Source organism: Eubalaena glacialis, chromosome 10 (assembly GCF_028564815.1).
Source record: "Eubalaena glacialis isolate mEubGla1 chromosome 10, mEubGla1.1.hap2.+ XY, whole genome shotgun sequence".
Taxonomy (NCBI): Eukaryota; Metazoa; Chordata; class Mammalia; order Artiodactyla; family Balaenidae; genus Eubalaena; species Eubalaena glacialis.
In genome coordinates this window covers 8,892,559-8,913,247 of record NC_083725.1, presented here as the reverse complement: position 1 = coordinate 8,913,247, position 20,689 = coordinate 8,892,559, and the positions used below count along the sequence as shown (strand labels likewise).

At 38.2% G+C, this 20,689-nt stretch overlaps 1 protein-coding gene across 1 annotated transcript in view; it reads left to right on the top strand.

The window, feature by feature from the left end:
• The window catches only part of LOC133099777 (coiled-coil domain-containing protein 15-like), a 96,496-nt gene that overhangs the window by 46,728 nt on the left and 29,079 nt on the right, over nt 1–20,689 (top strand). The window contains exon 15 of the mRNA XM_061203660.1: nt 3,921–4,094. Within this exon, the coding sequence (XP_061059643.1) occupies nt 3,921–4,094 (174 nt within the window). The remainder of the gene's footprint in view (nt 1–3,920; nt 4,095–20,689) is intronic.

The window sequence follows — 20,689 nt, the reverse complement described above, 5'->3', positions numbered from 1 at the left end:
CCTGTGTTGAGCAGGTCTACTGGTGCCATTTTTCCAATAGCATTAGTTTTTAACTAAGGCATGTACATTGTGTTATTGCACACCTAAAAGACTACAGTGTAGTGTAAACAGAACTTTTATATGCACTGGGAAACCAAAAAATTCATGTGACTTGCTTTAATGCAATATTCCCTTTATTACAGTGGTCTGGAACCAAACCTGCAGTATCTCTGGGTTATGCCTGTACTAGGGATGAATTCTTTCAGTTTTTGTATGTCTAAAAACAACTTTGTTTCATTTTTTCCCCTTCATTTGTTCATTTATATATTTATGTGACATGCCTTTTTGTTTTTTTTGGTGGTATAAAACACATAATGTAAAATTTACCATTGTAACCATTTTCAAGTGCACAGTTCAGTAATGTTAATAAATAAACATAGTCACATTGCTGTGAATGTGGTATGAGGTGATACCTCATTGAGATTTTGGTTTGCATTTTCCTAAAGATTAGTGATATTGAGCATCTTTTCATGTTTGTTGGTCATTTAGAGTTCATCTTTGGAGAAATGTCTATTCAAGTCCTTTACCCATTTTTAATTGGATTAACTGCTTTTTTGTGTTCCTTTTAATTTTTTGGATTTTTCCCCTGTGGTTTATTTTGGATAATTTCTATCATTATGCTTTCAGATTTTGTTCTGCAGCATTTAATCCGCTGGTAATCCCATCCAGTGTATTTTTTTAATAAAGAATTTATTTTTATAGAGCAGGTTAGATTCACAGCGAGTTTGAGAGGAAGGTAGAGCAATTTCCCATATGTACTCCCTGTCCCCTGACATTCAGAGCCTCCCCCATTATCAACATCCCCCCGCCCGGTGTGGTACATTTGTTAACAAGTGATAAGCCTACATTGACACATCATTATCACCCAAAGTTTATAGTTTACATTAGGGATCACTCTTGGTGTTGTACATTTATGGGTTTGGGCAAATGTGTAATGACATGTATCCATCATTATAGTATCACACAGAATAGTTTTACTACTCTAAAAGTCCTTTATGCTCTGCCTTTTCACCCTTCTTTCCCTCCCTCCAACCCCAGCTTCTGGCAACCACTGATCTTTCACTTTCTCCATTGTTTTACTATTTCCAGAATGTCATATGGTTGGAATCATACAGTATGTAGCTTTTTGAGATTGGCTTCTTTCACTTAGTAATATGCATTTATGTGCAATGTTTCTTCATGGCTTGATAGCTCATTTCTTTTTAGTACTGAATAATATTTCATTGTCTGGATGTACAACAGTTTATATATCCATTCACTTACTGAAGGACATCTTGGTTTCTTCCAAGATTTGGCAATTATAAGTAAAGCTACTTTAGGGCTTCCCTGGTGGCGCAGTGGTTAAGAATCTTCCTGCCAATGCAAGGGACACAGGTTCGAGCCCTGGCCGGGGAATATCCCACATGCCGCAGAGCCACTAAGCCTGTGCGCCACAACTACTGAGCCTGAGCTCTAGAGCCCACAAGCCACAACTACTGAGCCCACGTGCCACAACTACTGAAGCCTGCGCACCTAGAGCCCGTGCTCTGCAACAGGAGAAGCCACGACAATGAGAAGCCCGCACACCGCAACGAAGAGTAGCCCCTGCTCACTGCAAGTAGAGACAGCCCGCACACAGCAACAAAGACACAACACAGCCAAAAATAAATAAATAAATTAATTAATTAAAAAAATAAGTAAAGCTACTTTAATCATCCATGTGCAGGTTTTGTGTGGGTATAAGTTTTCAACTCCTTTGAGTAAATACCAAGGAGTATGATTGCTGGATTATATGGTATTGGATTTTGTCAAATGCTTTTTCTGTATCTATTTATAGGATCTTGTGATTTTTCTTATTTAGCTTATTGACGTGATCTATTACATTAATTGATTTTTTTCATGTTGAACCAGGCTTGCTTTCTTGGCATAAATTCCACTTGGTTGTGGAATGTAATATATGTACATCATTGGATTTGACTTGCTAATATTTTTGAGGATTTCTGCCTCTTGTTCATGAGAGATATTAGTTGTAGTTTTCTTGTAATATCTTTCTCAGGTTTTGGTATTAGAGTAATGCTGACCTCATAGAATGAGTTAAGAAATATTCTTTCTGTTTCTGCCCACTGAAAGAGATTGAAGAGATTTGGTATAATTTCTTCCTTAATTGTTGGTGAACCCATCTGGGCCTAGTGCTTTCTGTTTTGGAAGGTTACCTATTATTAATTCCGTTTCTTTAATATATAAGCTTATTCTCCAATGTATTTTTCATCTCAGAAATTGTAGTTTTCATCTCAAGAAGTTGATTGCAGCCTTTTTTATATCTAAACTTTTTGAACATATAGGATATAGTTGTACTATCTGTTTTAAGGTCCTTCTGTGCTAATTCTTTTTTTTTTTTTTTTTTTTAAATGAGGTTAAGGATTTTTTTTTTTTTTTAAAGACAATCAGATGTTTTTATTTATTTATTTATTTATGGCTGTGTTGGGTCTTCGTTTCTGTGCGAGGGCTTTCTCTAGTTGTGGCAAGCGGGGGCCACTCTTCATCGCAATGCGCGGGCCTCTCACTATCGCGGCCTCTCCTCTCCCGCTGCGGAGCACAGGCTCCAGACGCGCAGGCTCAGTAATTGTGGCTCACGGGCCCAGCTGCTCCGCGGCATGTGGGATCTTCCCAGACCAGGGCTCGAACCCGTGTCCCCTGCATTGGCAGGCAGATTCTCAACCACTGCGCCACCAGGAAAGCCCTGTGCTAATTCTAATAACTGTCCATTCTAGGTTGATTTTGATTGATTGATTATTCTCTTCATTATGAGTTGTATTTTCCTGCCTCTTTGCATCTTATCTTTGATTAGATGTCCAACATTGTGAATTTACCTTGTTGGTTACTGGATATCTTTGTATTCTTATAAATTTTCCTGAGCTTTGTTTTGGGATGCAGTTAAGTTACTTTGGGGCTTTGCTTTTACAGTGTTGGGTGTGTCTGGAGCAGTGCTCAGTCTAGGACTAATTATTTCCCACTACTGAGGTAAAATCTTTCTGAAAACTTTACCCAATGTCCTGTGCATCATGAGTTTTTCAAGTCTTGACTGGTGGGAACAGGCTCTATTCTGTGCTCTGTGTGAGCACAGGACACTGTTTCCTGTTATTCTTTCGGATGGTTCTGTCCCTGGCCCCAAATCATTTCCTCACATACATGCACAGTGCTCTGCTATGTATTAGAAGGAGACCCTCTGCAGATCTCTAGGGTCCTCTCTCTGAGCAGCTCTCTCTCCCTGGTTTTCTGTCTTAGGAACTCTAGTTGCTTTTGTGTCCCTGGACTTTGAGCTTCATCTCCTCAACTCAGGGAGTCTCCCAGGCTCCACCTCAACTCCCTGTGCTGCTGCCTTGAAACTTTTGAGGCAGTAAGCTTGGGCGCTTGTAGGGCTCACTTCATTTGTTTTCCATCTGTCAAGGATCACTGTCTTTTGTTGCCTAATATCTAGTGTCTTGAAAACCATTATTTTCTTGTATTTGGTCTGGTTGATTTCTGGGTTGATTTGTTTATTTATCTATTTAGTTGTTTAAGGTGGAAGGGCAAGCCCAGTCCCTATTACACCGTTTTAGCCAAAAGCAGAAGCCCTGTCTACTTGTAGTTTTAACCTGAGAAAGTTCTTGTATTAGAATTCTTACAGGAAAACTCTTTTAGTAGTAACCATTGGTCATTTCCATTCAAGAGGCTATGTGTATACATGAACTATGGGATAAACTCAAATCAGCCAGCAGGAGTTTTTGTGGCTTTTCTAGGGGTGTTAAACTGATTTCCTGACTTCCCTGTTTCTGGGAATTTCTTGAGTTATTTGGATCTAGAAGCTGACTCTAAATAATGATTTTATGAAATTCCTAACCACGTTATGATTTTATTCTCAGAATTAAGAAAAAGAAAGAGCAGCAACGTTATGCTGAAGAGCAGAGGATATTAAGAATGAACTTTCGTGAAGAGCCATATTCAGGGGAGAAGATGAGTGAGATACTAGCCCAGCTACAACTTGAGGAAGTAAAAGGAGCCAGAGAAAAACAACAGAAAGAAAAGGAGTACCAAAGGTACTTTGAAAAGTTCTGTGTGAAATTTTGGCTCTAGAGGAAACGTGTTAGGAAGTCAGTGTTCTCATTTTCCTTAAAAAAGAGTTGACTGTGTCTTCTCATACTTTTGGGAGTACAGAACTTCATCAAATTTCTTGATTGCCTAATACCTCTCTGGAATAGCACTACATTTTTCCTAGTGCTGCTTCCCAGGACAAAGAGGAAGAGTTGAGGCACAGAGATATGAAATAGTTTAACAGTTAAAGCTGGTAGTAAAATAAGGACTCATACTCATTCTCTTCCTAGTGGTTCACTTTGCCTGGTCATACTGTATTTTTATAGATATGTAGAAGCTTTAAGCGCCCAGATCCAGGAGAAAATGCAGCTGTATAATATTACTTTACCTCCACTATGCTGCTGTGGTCCTGATTTTTGGGATGCTCATCCTGATACCTGTGCCAACAATTGTATTTTCTATAAAAACCACAAAGGTAAGTCTCTTAAAGGAATGGTTGGGGCCTGGTGGCAGTTAAAAAAACAACAACAGTAAAAGTAGTGGTTGTAGTAATTTAGCATTTATTGACTAAAGGCTTACTATATATCAGAGGCTATTCTACTCCCTTTACAAAACAACTCTGAGGCAATAAAAATAATTATAGTGAGTTGTATTTCTCTTTGAGACCTGTTATCTTCTTGTCTCCATTTATGCTGGGGAAATATTTCTAGCTCACTCCACAGTAGTGAGATTAGGGTTTCAGGTCCTCCTGTAAATGAAGAATATTAGAGCTTGCCTCTTACGGCCATCTAAGTTAGGCCTTATCTAACATAGACTTATTATTTATATTCACATATATATATTATTTATAATGTGTAGATATCCACATTAGACTTTCAGTTCTGCTAAGGATCACTGAGGGAAATGAGGACCAATATGAACTCTGTCTTTATCAAGGATCCCAGCTAGAGAAGATGAGTCATTCCTGCTGAGACTAGTATTTCTGTTCCCTGTCCATTCTTAAATATATTGATTTACATACTGTAGAGATTGTATAGGCTTCATACACACTGAAAGTGCTGCAAGTGTTTGTATTCCTGTTGCCCTGTGATATGAGTTTCTTATCAGTCCTGTGAGTTATATTTTAAAAACACAAATCTGATCATGCCATTCCCCTATCATCAAACCTGTAGGACTTACCACTACAGTACAAAATACATGTCATATTTAGCATATTTTTCTCTCTGGCTCCAGGCAACACTCCAGCCTTATCGAACTTGCTACTGCCAGGACATGCCACATTTTTTTATACCTTTGCACCCCACACACTCATTTCTTTGCCTAAAATGCCTTCTTTCCTTTACTTTTATTAATCCTTCAAGACCATCTTAAATGTTACCACTTCTGGAAATCTTTTCCATCCTCTCCTAGTTTTTCTTTCATTCCAAACTTCATTCTGTGATGACATTTTGTATATGCCACTGGTCTGGAAATATTACACTGCAATTTAATTTTTGTGTCCATCCTCTCCCTTATCTTTTCTGTAATCACAGAGTACTTGGCATGTGGTAAGTACTCAATAAATATTTATTCAGTGAATGGGTTAAAGTTAATTCCTATGAGACTGGGCAGAGAAACAGTACTAATAGAAAAAGGTTGGGAGAATTGTTTAGAATCTGACTTCATTCACCACTGTGCAAATCTTTATTTGCAGCATATACCCGGGCACTACATTCAGTCATCAATTCCTGTGATATCCCTGAAGGGAACTCAACTCTTCGAGTCGCCATTCATAATTTTGCTTCTGCACACAGACGGACTTTGAAAAATCTGTAATAAGAATCTGAAATCAACTGTTAGTATTTCAACCTTCACTTAAAGTCAACCCTGAGAGATTATTTATGAAAAGCTGTTAAAGTTTATAAGATGTGTAATCTGAAAAGAAAGACTGTCCCACATAATAACAGCTATCACTATAATTAGATCATGACCATTGTTTCACTCTGCGCTTGGCACCAAGATTGAAAGTTGGCTTCCAAACTTGTCTCTTTGCTGTAAACCACATGGAGCATGTTGCTTTAAAAATGATCAGTCAGACTGGTAAGGTTTCTCTCACTTTGCTCTGCTCTGATCAGAAGAGATCATTAGAAATCTTTGAGATTATCTCATTTATTGTCCTTCTGTACCTGTACTTTGAGTCTTCTATATCTGTACTTTGAGTCTTGACAAAATTGAAAATGTCTGGATGAAGCAGAAAAGAAGATGATGAAATGAGTTTCTGAGCCTCAGTGGCCATCTGTTTTGCTGTTAACTTTTCTAGCTGTGTATAACAATTAGAGATGAGAACAATCTGAATTTGATGTATGTTTCTTTTTCTCAAAAATTTTTCTCTCCTGTTTTTTAATTTATTCCCTCTTTCCCCATTCGGTGACAATGGACATAGGACTTTTTAATTTTATAATTTTTATTGCAAAAAAGAGAAAGGCAAATAAACTCTGTCTTTTGGGCATCTTTTATGTGAAATAATTGTGAGTGACATTTCAAAAAGTGAATCTGAAGTCAAAGTGAATAAAGCAAATCATAAGTCTAATAATGGACTTATGATTTAAACTTATTAAAAAAAAATTCTACCTTAAACTTATTAAAAATATTATTAAAATATATAAACTTATTATATATTAATATTAATTTATAAACTTATTTATATTAATATATAAACTTATTATACATTATAAGTTTATATTATTAAAAATATAAACTTATTAAAAATATTCTACCTTAAACTTATTTAAAAAATATTCTACCTTATTTCCCTATCTTTAAAAAAGTCTGGTGAATGCCATACCTACAGAGCAGATGAAATAAAAATTGCTATAGTTAGTATGAATTTGTTATTTCTTCACAGTGTTTCTTGACACAAAATATGAAAAGGTTTAATATTGTGAATTAAAGATAGGTACTGACATTTTCTTTTTCCTATGTCTTCTAAATGGTCAGTGTTAAAAAAGCACTTAGGTTATGTCTCAAAAACCACCTAAATATCTAGCCAGGTCATTGCAAATAAGAGTCAGAATTACCCATGTGACAAGATTGACTGGTTATTTAACCAGATTAATTATTCAGTTCAGTCAAAATCCTTATGTAACTATATCCTTGATTTAGCCTTTCTGAGTTGTATTTTTTAACAGCTTCATTGAGATATAATTCATATACCATTTGATTCACCCACTTGAAATGTACAATTCAGTGGTTTTTAGTATATTCTAGGGTTGTACAGCTGTCACCACTAACAAATTTTAGAACACTTTTGTCACTCTAAAGAGATGCCCCTGTGATCCAGCAATCCCACTTCTGGGTATATATCCAAAATAATTGAAAGCAGGATCTTCAACAGATATCTGCACACCCATGTTCATAATGGCATTATTCACAATAGCCAAGAGGTGGAAGCAACCTAAGTTTCCAACAGCAGATGAATGAATAAACAAAATGTGGTATATACGTACAGTGGAATACTATTCAGCCCTAAAAAGGAAAGAAATCCTGTCACGTACTATAACATGGATTAGCCTTAAGGACATGATGGTAAGTGAAGTAAGCCAGAAACAAAAAGACAAATACTGTGTGATTCCACTCATATGAGGAACCTAGAGTAGTCAAATTCATGGAGACAGAAAGTGGAGTGATGGTTACCAGGGTCTGGGAGGAGGGGGAAATTGGAAGTTGATTAATGAGTAGAGTTTCAGTTTTGCAAGATGAAAAAGTTCTAGAGGTCTGTTTCACAACAATGTGAATATACTTAACACTACTAAACAGTATACTTAAAATTGATTACAATGGTAAATTTTAGATTATGTGTGGTTTTTTTTTTACCACACTTAAACTTTTTTTTAAATATAGAAAAGAAAAATCCCATACCCATTAGCAGTTGTTTCCCATTCCCCTGGCAATCACCAGCCCACTTTCTGTGTCTACAGATTTGTCTATTTTGGACTTTTCATATGAATGGAATCATATGATATATAGTCTTTTGTGACTGGAATCTTTAATTTAGTAAAATGTTTTTCAGATTTGTGCATGTCGTAGTGTGTATCAGTACTTCATTGCTTTTATTGCTGAATAATACTCTACTCTATGGATGTACTGCATTTTATTTACCCATTTATCAATTGATGAACATTTGGGCTGTTTCTACTAATTAGGTATTATGAATAAGGCTGCTATGAACATTTGTTTACAAGTTTTTCTGTGGACATATGTTTTCATTTCTCTTGGGTGTATACCTAGGAGGGGATTTGCTGGGTCATATGGTAGCTCTACGTTGAACATTTTGAGGAACTGAAAACTGTTTTACAGAGTGGCTGCACCATTTTACATTCCCAGCAACTGTGTATAAGGGTTCAGATGTCTTCACATCCTCCAACCCTTGTCCTTATCTGTCTCTTTAATTATGGTCATCCTACTGGGTATGAAGTGGTATCTCGTGGATTTGATTTGCATTTTCCTGATGGCTAATGATGTTGAGCATCTTTTCATGTGCTTATTAGCCCCTTGTATATCCTTTTTGGAGAGCTGTCTTTTCAGATCCTTTGCCATTTTGTAATTGTGTTATTTATCTTTTGATTATTGAGTTATGAGAGTTGTTAATATATTCTCCATAAGGTCCATTATTAGACTTATGATTTGCAAATATTTCCTGTTGTTCTGGAGATTGTCTTTTCACTTTCTTGATGGTTTCCTTCGCAGGACAAAAGTTTTTAATTTTGAGAAAGTCCAACTCATCTACTTTTTCTTTTGTTGCTTTAGCCATTACATAATCCAAGGTCACAAAGATTTACTCCTGTGTGTTCTTCTAAGAGTTTTATAGTTTTAGCTCTTACACCAAGGTCTATGATCTATTTTGAGTTAATATTTGTATATAGTGTTAGATAGGGGTCTAACCTCATTCTTTTGCATGAGGATATCTAGTTGTTCCAGCATCATTTATTCAAAAAACTATTATTTGCCCCACTGAATTGATGTGACACTGTTGTCAAAAATCAGTGGACCATTGGGACTTCCCTGGTGGTCCAGTGGTAAAGAATCCGCCTTCCAGTGCAGGGGACGCGGGTTTGATCCCTTGTCGGGGAACTAAGATCCCACATGCCTCAGGGCAGCTAAGCCCGCAATCCACAACTACTGAGCTCGCACCCTTCAACTAGAGAGCCCGCGTGCCACAAACTACAGAGCCCACGTGCTCTGGAGCCCACACACCACAACTAGAGAGAGAAAAACCACACACCACAACTAGAGAGAAGCCCTTGCGCCACAACGAAAGATCCCACGTGCCGCAACAAAGATCCTGTGTGCTGCAACTAAGACCTGATGCAGCCAAAAAAAAAAAAAAAAAAAAAAAAAAAATCGTTGGACCATTAATGTTAAGGTTTATTTCTGAACTCTCAGTTCTATTCCATTAATCTATATGTTTATCCTTAAACCAATACATTCTGTCTTGATTATTGTGGCTTTGTAGTAAGTTATGAAATTGAGAGGCATGAGTTCTCCAACTTTGTTCTTCTTTTTCAAGATTGTTTCGCTATACTGAGTCCCTTGCATTTTTTATATAAATTTTAAGATCACCTTCCTGCAAAAAAGCCAGCTGAGATTTTGATAAGGATCGCGTTGAATCTATAGGTCAATTTGGGAGCTATTGCCATCTAATCCATGAACATGGGATGTCTTTCCACTCATTTAAGTCTTTAATTTCTTTCAACAATGTTTTGTAATTTTCAGAGCATAAAATGTGTACTTTTTTGTTAAATTTATTCCAAAGTATTTTATTCTTTTTGATGCTATTTTAAATGGATTATCTCCTTAATTTTATTTTCAGATTGTTCATCACAGTGTATAGAAATACAATTGATTTTTGTATATCAATCTTGTATCCTGTAACCTTCCTGAATTAATTTTTTATGCCTAATAGTTTTTTAGGGCATTCCTTAGTATTTTTCATCTATAAGATTTTCTCATTTGGAAATAGAGACAGTTTTACTTCTTTTCCAATCTAGATGCCTTTGATTTCTTTTTCTTGCCTAATTGCCCTGGATAGATCATCCAGTACAATGTTGAATAGGAATGATGACATCCTTGTCCTGTTCCTGATCTTAGGGGGAAAGCATTTAGTCTTTCACTATTATGTGGGATGTTAGCTGTGCATTTTTCTTGGATAGGCTTTATTAGTTTAAGGAAGTTCCCTTCTATTACTAGTTTGTTGAGTGTTTTTATCATGAAAAGTTGTTGGGTTTTGTCAAATGCTTTTTTTGCATCTATTCAGATTATCATGTATTTTTGTCATTTTTTCTATTAATAAGATTTATTATATTAACTGATTTTCAGATGTTAAAGTTTTTCACTCCTAGGATAAGTTGTATTGGTTTTTATTTGTTTCTTTGGTCTCGTCCAATGTGTTTTGACTGTTTGTTTGTTTGTTTGTTTTTTCTGCTTGTTTTGTTCTACTTTTTTAGTTTGGTTATCTGATATAGGTGAATTGACTTGTCTGACATCAAGTTAATGGAAGAATGGTGATGGGATTAGGTCTTAACACAGGACCAGGGAAATTTCAAGTCTTCTTCCTCTAGGTTAAGTCTATGAATATAAATCTCACCTGAGAATGAGTATGCTTTTGTATTGTAGTTTGGTTAGGTGTAGACAGTATCTAAAGATTTATTTTTGTGGGGTTAGAGAATGCTGGGATAACTAGCAGCTACCAAGGAGGAAGCCTGAGTCTCATGACCCTTAGTGATGATAGTGCAGTGAATCCTGTTTGAATTGGATGAATGTGCTTTGGAAGGGAGCCTGGACTCTAAGAGTTTGCCTGAATTTACACGTTTCTGAAGTCATGGTTGGGAGGACAAATTCTACAAGTTTTCTAAATTAGCAGGGACTAATAAGGAAGAAGAGGCCTGAAGATAAGATTGAGCCTAAATGAGATAGATTTTGATTTCAGGGCAGGGGGGGTGAGGGTCAGGATTAAATTTGGGCCCACTATTTCAAATAAGGAAGGTGACAGACATTTCAAGTGAAAAACGATGGATTAAGAATGAACACTTTCCTAGATAACTGTTTCTTTTTTTTACTCTCTTCAAAGTTCCTATAGGTTTTCCCTCACACTCACTCTCAGTTGGTGACGATGCTTTCTGTATCACTGAAAAAACAAGCAGTCCAAAGGGAACTCCCCTGAGCTCCCACCGTCATACCTACCTACCTACCTGTGTGTGTTAATTCCTGTTAATATGGATGAGCTGTTTGCTCTCCTGTCTTAGGCCTACTCTGACTACTGGCTGGATCCAGTTCCCTTCTACCTACTAAAGGACATTGCCTCTGCATTTCTTCCCCTTCTCTTCTGCATCATAATTTTTCCTTGACTACTAGAGTTGTTCCTATCAGTATATAAACTTGCTGTAATTTCTCCCATCTTGAAAACTAACCAAGAAAAAAAGAAAGGAGAGAGAGAGAAAGAAAAAGAAAGCCACCTGCTGCCTTTCTTTACCCCACATTCTCCTTCATGTACCACCAACCTTCTCTGCTTCTCTTTATAACAAAACTCCTTGCGTGTCTATACTTCCTGTTCCTGTTCTTCTCATCACATTCACTCTTGAATACATTCTAGTAAGACTATTTGCCTTTACCTCTCCAATGAAAGTGCTCTTTTCAAAGTCATCAATGACATCCACATTGCTAAATCCAATGGTCATTCTCAGACTTTATCTGGACCTGTCATCAGAATTAAACACAATTGATCACTCTGTTTTTTTGAGGTACCTTACACATGGCTCCCACAACCCCAAAGCTTTTGAGAGTGTCCCAGGGCTCAGTCCCTGGACTTCTTTTGTATCTACACTTGCTCTTTCGGTGATCTGTTTTAGTCTTGTGGCTCTAAATATTACCTATATACTGATAACTCCCACATTTATATATCTGGTGCAGACCTCTCCCTGAAAATGCAAACTTTTAACCCTAACTGCCTACTTGACATTTCCACATCATTGATTTCCCTCAATTTGCTCTTTCTATAGTCTCCCCCATATCAGTTAATAGTAATTCCATTTGTCTAGTTACTGAGGCCAAGAACCTTGAAGAAATCATTGACTTTCCTCTTTCTCTCTCTTTCATCTTTCATCACTTCATCAGCAAATCATGTCAACTCTACCTGCAAAATATATTTCCAGTTCACATTACTTCTGCTGCGAGATGCCTGGTCCAAACCATCATCATCTCTCTCATAGATTATTTTAAGAGTTCCTAAGTAATCTCTTCTTGCACCTGTGTACTTTCTCAATACAGCAGCCAAATTTAACACATCTAAAACCAAACCTTCTGATCTCCACCCTCTGCACACACACGCATTCTCTCTCACACACATACACACATCCCAAACTATAAAAACATCTGTTTCTTCCTGCAGTCTTCTCCATTCTCAGCAAATGACAACACCATCCTTCTAGTTGTTCTGGCCAAAAAAACATGGAGGCAACCTTCACTCTTGTCTTTCTTATACAGCCCACATCCAATCCTTGTTGGCTCGACCTTGAAGATATATTTAAAATACAGCTATTTTTTCCATGTCTGCCCTACTACAACCCTGTTCTAAGTAAGTCATCATCATGTCTCACCCGAGTTATTGCAGTAGCCTCCTGGTTGGTTCTGTTTCTCTATTTGCCCACTATAGACTTTTCTTAGCACCACCTAAGTTCTTAGCACTTAGGACCACTTAGCAGTCCTTTCAAAAAAGTGAGATCATGTCACTCCTCTGCTCAAAGTCTCCTTTGGCTATCATTTCCTTCAGGAAAAGCCGAAGTCCTTACAGTGTCATACAAGGCCCTGTAAAATCTGGTCCCAGTTACTTCTGAGACTTTATCGCCCACTACTTTCCTCCTTGCTTGTTCTGCTGGACCGCGTTGACCTTGTATTTCGATGGACCTTCTAGGGACTCTTCTTTTTCATTAGCTCTCTGCCTGGAGACACTTGTCCCTCAGATAATGTTTGGCTCACTTTATTACCTCCGTCAAGCCTTCATCCAAGTGTATCAGAAGTAGAGGGCCTTCCCTGACCACCCTGTTTTAAAATGTGACCCTCCTACCCACCCCCACGCTTAGGTGCTCCGTCTCCCCTTCCCCTGCATTATTTTTCTTCATGATACTTACAGCTGTATGGCATACTATATATTTTACTTAATGTTTCTTTTCTTTCCCCACTAGATTGTATACTCCATGAGCACAGGGGTTTTTGTCTGTTTTTGTTCAGTGCTCTATCTGGCATGTAATAAGCTCTCAGAAAATGCTTGTTAAATAGATATACAGATTTGAATTTTTAAAATTCCAAATGCTTCTACATGATTAGCAGTTTTACCTAATGTTTTCAATCTTTAAAGGTCCTTAGACATCATTTTACTTTGTTTTTCATTCTTTAATTGCGACTGTGATTTGAGACGAATAATTTCTCTGGGCTACAGTTTTCTCTTTCTGTAAAGTAAGAGAGTTATACTAAGGGACCTTCAATCTCCCCTGTGGCTCTGACGTTCTATGAATGTATTAATTATGTTTTACACCTTTGACCTCACCAGTTTTCCATTTCATTTGCTCTTCATGCTGAGTTGTGGACTCATGGTACATTTTACTTGTACATGACGCGGTAGTGTCAGACAAGTTCATTCTCTTCAACTCTGATTCCAACCCTGATCTTGTCAGAGTAGATGCGAGTTCAGTAGGTCACAACGGAATAGGAGAGCAGGGCAGGAGGATATAGGAAAGTATGGGCGTGTGTCCAGCAAGAGGGCCACGATCCCAGAAGAGCTCAGCTGTGCTATTCCCCAGAGGCAACTTTATCAACTTACAGAATTCATGCCGAAAGAAGGAATATACATGTGATAGAGGCAATTCCAGGATTACGGTAGTAGCAGAGGATATTCATGTACTAGTTTTTGTGCAGTAACAATCACAAAGCTGGCACGTGATGTATTTTCCTAGGCAGTTCTACCTAAAACGGCTTGCTTTAATTGCTTTGATTTAATGAACTCTGTGGCTTCTGCCTGGCACTGTTCCAGTGTACTGCTGGTAATTGTCCAATATTGCTTACCCTTAGTTTTTAGCCCTTTTATGATGGGCAGGAATGAGATTGTCAATAACTTTATTGACTACCCACTGGGTGCAGAGGCTAGAAACTGCTGCTTTCACATCTTCCAACAATTTAAGGTATGATAGGTAGCAGGTATTACTTTTCTGTGTTTACTTACTTAGATTCTGGTTTCGGAAGCAAAATATTCCTTTAGTTTCACTTTAAGTGTAGTGAGCATACATAGTTTGCTTTGTGTCCCGTCTTGGGCATTTTTCCATGCTTCTCCGAAAAGAAGACTTGGCAGATTGGATATATTATAGAGAGAGATAAAAGCAAATGTTCTCCTGGCATGCTAGGCCCCTTCCAATGGGCAAAAGACTTTGAATATGCTGACTTTGGTTTTTAAAGCTCTCTTAAGGTAGAAATGAATGGTCCATGTCTGGTCTTGCTCTCAGTATTACTGACCACTATTAGAGGGGTGTGCCAAAGAGAAGTCAAATCAATTCCTTTTGATTAAGACAGTTTGGTGTTGTACTTACTGCACGAGTCATCATCCCTTCCAGGCCCCAAGATGAGATCACCCTTGGTAAACGTTTTACTCAATTCTTGTCTTAGGTTCCTCCCCCTGCCTCAAAACATCTACGGAAATCATTATACGGAATCCACCGTGTATAATAAATTAACTTCTCTCCGGTTCACTTGAAACCAAGTCCCCCTAAAACCGAGTTCCCCTGCCGAGTTTGTGATTAACCTCTTTATCTAAAACTTGATTCCCTTTCTGGTCCTGCCCCTGGTCCCCTCACGATTGAGGAGTATCAAAGAAAAGAGGGGATTGAAAGTGAGCAGCACCCTGTGGGGTCCTGCCGGGTACAAAAGTCCCTCTGTGTCCCCCATTTCTTGTTTGTAGAAAAAGGCTTTAGTCTCCTAAGGCTTCCCTGAGTTCCAATGAGCAGACTCAAGCAGTTGCTAATTAGGGAAGTGAGGGAAGGCAGAAACAAAGGAAAAGCAGTCAAGAGACAATAGTCAGCAATAAAACAGAGTCTGAGTTCCTCCTCAAGGGATACACGTTACAACCTGACACATGTTTTTGAGTTGTTCTGCAGGAGCTAAGACCGCCCTCCCACCCATGGGGACTAAATGCTGAACATGAGCACATAGACCCCAGACTGGTTGGAACCAGAAGGCTGATGATAAAGATTCCTGAAACATCACCCTTTTACCTTACACACCAATCAGAAGAAAGTCCATGAGCTGATCACGCACCCTGCAACCTCCACCCCTGATGCTGCCTTGAAAACCCTTCCCTGAAAGCCATCAGGGAATTCAGGACTTTTGAGCACGAGCCACGCCGTACTCCTTGCTTTGCACCCTACGAATAAACGCTGTAATTTCCTTCATCACAACCCAGTGTTAGTAAATTGGCTGTGCTGCACGGCGGGCAAGTAAGACCCAAGTTCAATTCAGTTACACACTTAGAACGGCACCAGCTATGTACCATCCTTGGGAGAATTGAGAAAACAGCCTCTCAAATCATTTTCTGTGTTTTCTAGTTTAGATGAAAACAATATGTAAAGAGAAAAGCCATGAGGATTCCATTTATAGGAAATAGGGAGAGAGAGGGAAACAAATTATACCATGAGAAAGCAGAAATCCAGAAGATAGGTCATTCTGTAGGAAAACAAAACTTCCTTCAACAAGTTAATGGCTTGAATTTTTAAAATGGGGAGGTGGCTCTAGATTTAGACAGATTTATAGAGATTACAAACCTCAAATATAATATGTGGACCTTGTTTGGATCCTGATATGAAAAATAAAAAAAACAGTGTGAAAAATATGTGTTTGAAGCAATTTTGAACAGAGTCTAAGCTATTCATTGTGTTAGGTATAACAATGGCATTATAGTTATATAAGAAAATATCTGTACGGGGATGGATACTGAAGTACACAGGGATGAAATAAAATTATGTTTGAGATTTACTTTAAAATAATTCAACAAAATGAGACAAGAGAGATAGATGAAGTAAGTGTAGTGAAAGTTTGATAACAGTGAATCTAAGAGACAGGTGTATTGGGGTTTCATTATGCTATTCACTCTGCTTTTGTGTATGTTTGAATTTTTTTTTAAAGCAATTTACTTTAAAAAAAAAAACACCTTGGGCCTGAAATAAACTTGTTAGCATTATAAATGTCCTTCCCTTCCTTCCTCCTTCCCTTCCCCCTCCCCCAATAATAGGAGGTTTAGGTAGGAAAGTAATATCCCTTAGGTGTGGGACTTCTGACATGATAGTTATTATCAGGTGGTGATTAGAACCTAGAGGCTGCAGCATTCTGTGGTCTTTCTATAAGAAAGACTGGGCACCTAGTCTCCTGGTTTTATTATCTGGTGAATTCCCAGGCATATAAAATTTAAGAAGTTCAGGGATGAAAGACCATGGAAAACAAGTTAGAAATTACAAAAAAAACAAAATGGTAATTTAGTAAAAGAAGCTTTGAAATCTTGGGGTGAATATTTATGTGGTTTATGTTAGGGATGGGAAAAATCATTTAGATTTCTATCTTCCCTCTGAATAGAATCTTCTAGAGATTGAAACATTGTTTTTTGCTGTCAAAGCTCTTTCTTGCTCTGTCTTCAAAGGCCCTGCTGCTGTGGGATAGTTTGTGCAGTGGTTAAGGTCACAGTCACAGGTTAAATTCTGATTGTACCACATATCAGCTGTGTGAGCTTAAGCAAGTTACTTGAGTTCTTTGTGCCTCAGTTTCTTTTTCTTTTTCTTTTTTTTAACACCTTTACTGGAGTATAATTGCTTTACAATGCTGTTAGTTTGTGCCTCAGTTTCATCATCTGCAAAATGGGAATAATAATAGTACCTACTTCACAGAGTTGTTGTGAGAATTCGATGAGATAGTTCAGACATTTCATTTGACCTTTCGTATTAATGCCTAAGAGAAAAGGTTTTCTAAGTCCCTAGGTCATGATGACATTTACATTTGATTTGCATTTGGGTATTTGATTTTATTCATTGTTCCATCCTACTCTGAGCCTTCCTACCACTAAAGCCAGATTTTTTTTTTTTTTTTTAAGGTGGAGAATCAAGGAAAGAGAGTTTGCCTAGCTGCCAAATGGATGGGTGTGTTGTTTAAATTGTAGATTAGCACGTCTCCTTTATTGCTCAGCCAGTGGGTGAAATGATGCCTATCTTCGAGTCCTTCCTGGCTTAAAACTGTAGGTACCCTCACCTGACAGGTTCAGCTACAGGAGGAACATGTCTTACCCTGTTTTCCCAGGTGGACTCTGTGTTTTCTCTAAGGAGTTCAAAGCAATTGCTACAGAGCTGAGCAACACATCTTTTCCTGTCACTATTGGGACTTTATATCCTACGCATGAAACCCGACTGACTGTCATACAGCTCGGTCTTTTAGGGTTCAGCCTCAGGAGCCTTTTTCCACATAAGGTAACTCCTTGTTCTTCCCTTACTAGTGACTTGGCTCAGGGATGGTAGATGAGGGCCTTGTTCCCTGTGACCCCCGCTCTGTAAAAAACAAACAACAAAACCAAAAGCAACAACAAAAAACAAAAACCCGGAAACAGAGCTGGGAGTGGGAGGGGGAGCCACATAGACATAAGGCAAGAAACAGGCTGAGACTGAAATTAACAATGGAAGATCAAGGGAAAAGAGAGTTTGAAGTAGAACGGGATTGGAGCTTGAGGCAACACAATCGGAAGTTTAGCTAGGCATGGGTTTCTGAAAACTGTGGAGATGTTTGTTATTAGTCTAGGAGACTAATATAGTGTAAGTGGCTTATACTGTAGTGTCTGTAGTAAGTCAGTCTACAGTAAGTACAGACTTACACACAGTGGCTTACGCTGGAAAATCCATTCATCAGGCACAGATAAACAGTGATAGCTGGAGACTTAGTTAATGCTCTACTAAATATGTATTTTCTTTGTATTACATTTTCTGAACTCCATACCTACCTCTTCCTCTTCACCACTGGCAAAATGGAAATGTTTGGATTAATAGCCATTAATGAAACTTAATTTGACTCCAGGAGTAAGATGCAATTAGATCCATACAGCTCTACACCTGGCCTGCCAGGCAGCACAGGGTAGGGAATTTGTCTAGGCTGTGGTATAGTTCTATCTGACATACAGGAAATAGGTTGTGATGCTCATTTCAAGACACACTGCTTTGATGAGCCAGTTATCCCAGTTTCATCATGCCTCGTGCTTCTGTGCTCGCCAGGAGTCCTTCATCAGCTGAGCGCTGGGACTGTAAGCCTTGCCAGGTCAGATATACAGGGAGATTCCCTGGGACTGGTTCCAAACTGGGTATTGCTCCTGTGTGAATCTCTCAGGACTGAGTCTGGCCTCTTCTTGGGACTCTAGGGTGCTGGGTGCAGGCTAATAACATGTGGGTCAGGAGAGCCCCTTAGGATTAATAAGCCTTTTGTTTGCCTGAAATTGTCCTTCCAGTTCTCAGTCTTAAAATTTTACTCACCCTTAAGGCAAAGTATTACTACCACCCGCTCTATGAAAACGTATCTGATTTCTCTCAATCAGAAGCAGTTATTCCTCCTGCCCAACCATAGTATACTACTTGTATGCAGTACGTATTTTTTCTGCCTTCCATGATAATTGTTTATATACATTAAAAGACAATTTTCAGAAAAAAGTAAACTCATGACTTTCATACAGATATAAAAATGAACATGTTGATATTAAAGTGAGCATGTGTTAAAGACTTAAACCCCTAAGGAAAATAAGCAGCTATTATAACTGGTTCCAAGAAAAGGCAAAAGAAAAAAAATACTCATATTTATATGAATAAAGGAACGTTGTGAAAGTTCAAATGGAGACAAAACTCATTTTCTTCTATAGTTATTTAAAATTTGCAGAATTGTAAATTGGATCAACTATCGGCTAAAATCAGATAACATGGAGGGGAGTCCTCTAGACAGTGTGTAATCTTCCACTGAAGCATAAGATGTTTTCTACAACTTCCTTTGTTTTGATCGAAAATAGTCTCCAAGAAAGGCTATTCTTGATCACAACCTAAGGCTGGTCTCATTAGATTGGGTCTAATTATTCATATAGGTGCAGCAAGAGTGTTAATTTATGATCCAGGTCTTCTTAAGTTTGCTTTACTGGAAGTTTTTATAAGGAATTTCAGATTTGATTTTTAAAATATTTGTTAATTAACCAGACCGAATATTTATTCATAGTTCATCTGTTTTCAACCCGTTTGTATTTGTTAATTTTGAGGCTTGTGTGTGTGTGTGTATGTCTTAAACCTCCTACAATAAATAGACGAGGACTTTACAAGACTTGAAGGACTTGACAAAGTCACACAAGGAGTTTGAAAGAAACTGATGAATTATCTGTTTTGCTTTTTTTCCCCCTAGAGATGCCTGGCATATGCCCCTCTCTCTGGCTGAAGCTCTGTCATTATAAACTGGAAAGAACCTGTACAAATTCATGAGTAGGAGGGGGGGAAAAGGTTTAGAAACAGGGCTCAGTCAATAGAAATTACTAGAAGCATACGGTGAACATTTAGATGATCTTGAATTCGGAAGAAGGGAAGACTTGGATCTAAGATAGGATTAGGACTAGGTTTAGGTCTCTCTCCCAGGAATTTCAATCTCGAGCTCAGTTCCTGCATGTTGCAGCCTGCCTGGCCTTCACATATTTTACAAGGAATGCCAACAGCACACTAAGAGCCAGGGATCTGAGACCAGTGCAAAAGAGTTTTGCGGAGAAATTATAGGGGGAAGGTATTGTTGGGCCAAAACTCGCTATAAGCGAGTTTTTCCAGATCTGGGGCCTGCCTCTGCTGCCATGGACATCAAAGGGTAGCAAGAACATCTCCAGTTTATATAGTGCGGCACCAGTTTGTTTATCCAGAACTTCTTTCATCTTTCTAGTAAACTTCTCCCTAAAAGACCTTCCCATTCTTGTCTGTGAAAAGCATCATAGTTCTTTGAAGTCACATGCTTCTCATTTCTAAAGCCAGTTTCCAATTTTCCTTTGTCCAACCTGTCCTCCCTGTTTCATTCCTCTTGCTTTACAATGGTGCAGTAAAACTGTGCTCCCAACTGTAGATATAAGAGAGCAGCAGTGGAAGGCAGGGAGGCATGTCCACAGTCACCCCAGGGGCTGAGAAGGAATCTGATCTTCTGACGGAGTGGCCTTGGGGAGAGCTAGTATCTTATCTTTCCACCACCACCATTATGTGATTCAGAACATGCCTGTTTTCTTCTATAAGCTTAAAATTTCTTGTCTTTGGAATGGGGAGGAGTATTATCTCCTAGCCATTAAGTGGTACAGAAAAAGGTGTTAGATAAAAGCAGAGTTGGAATGATTTGGAATCAAGGGACTAATGCTGAAACCTGTACTGATGAAGGCAAGTTAGATGTTAACTTCAATTAGCATGGACAGCTGACCTTGCCACTCCACAGCATGTTCTGAAAAGAAAAGATTTATATTAAAAGGTAAATTTGTACCATCCCCTGTTTCTAGAATTAGCAAACT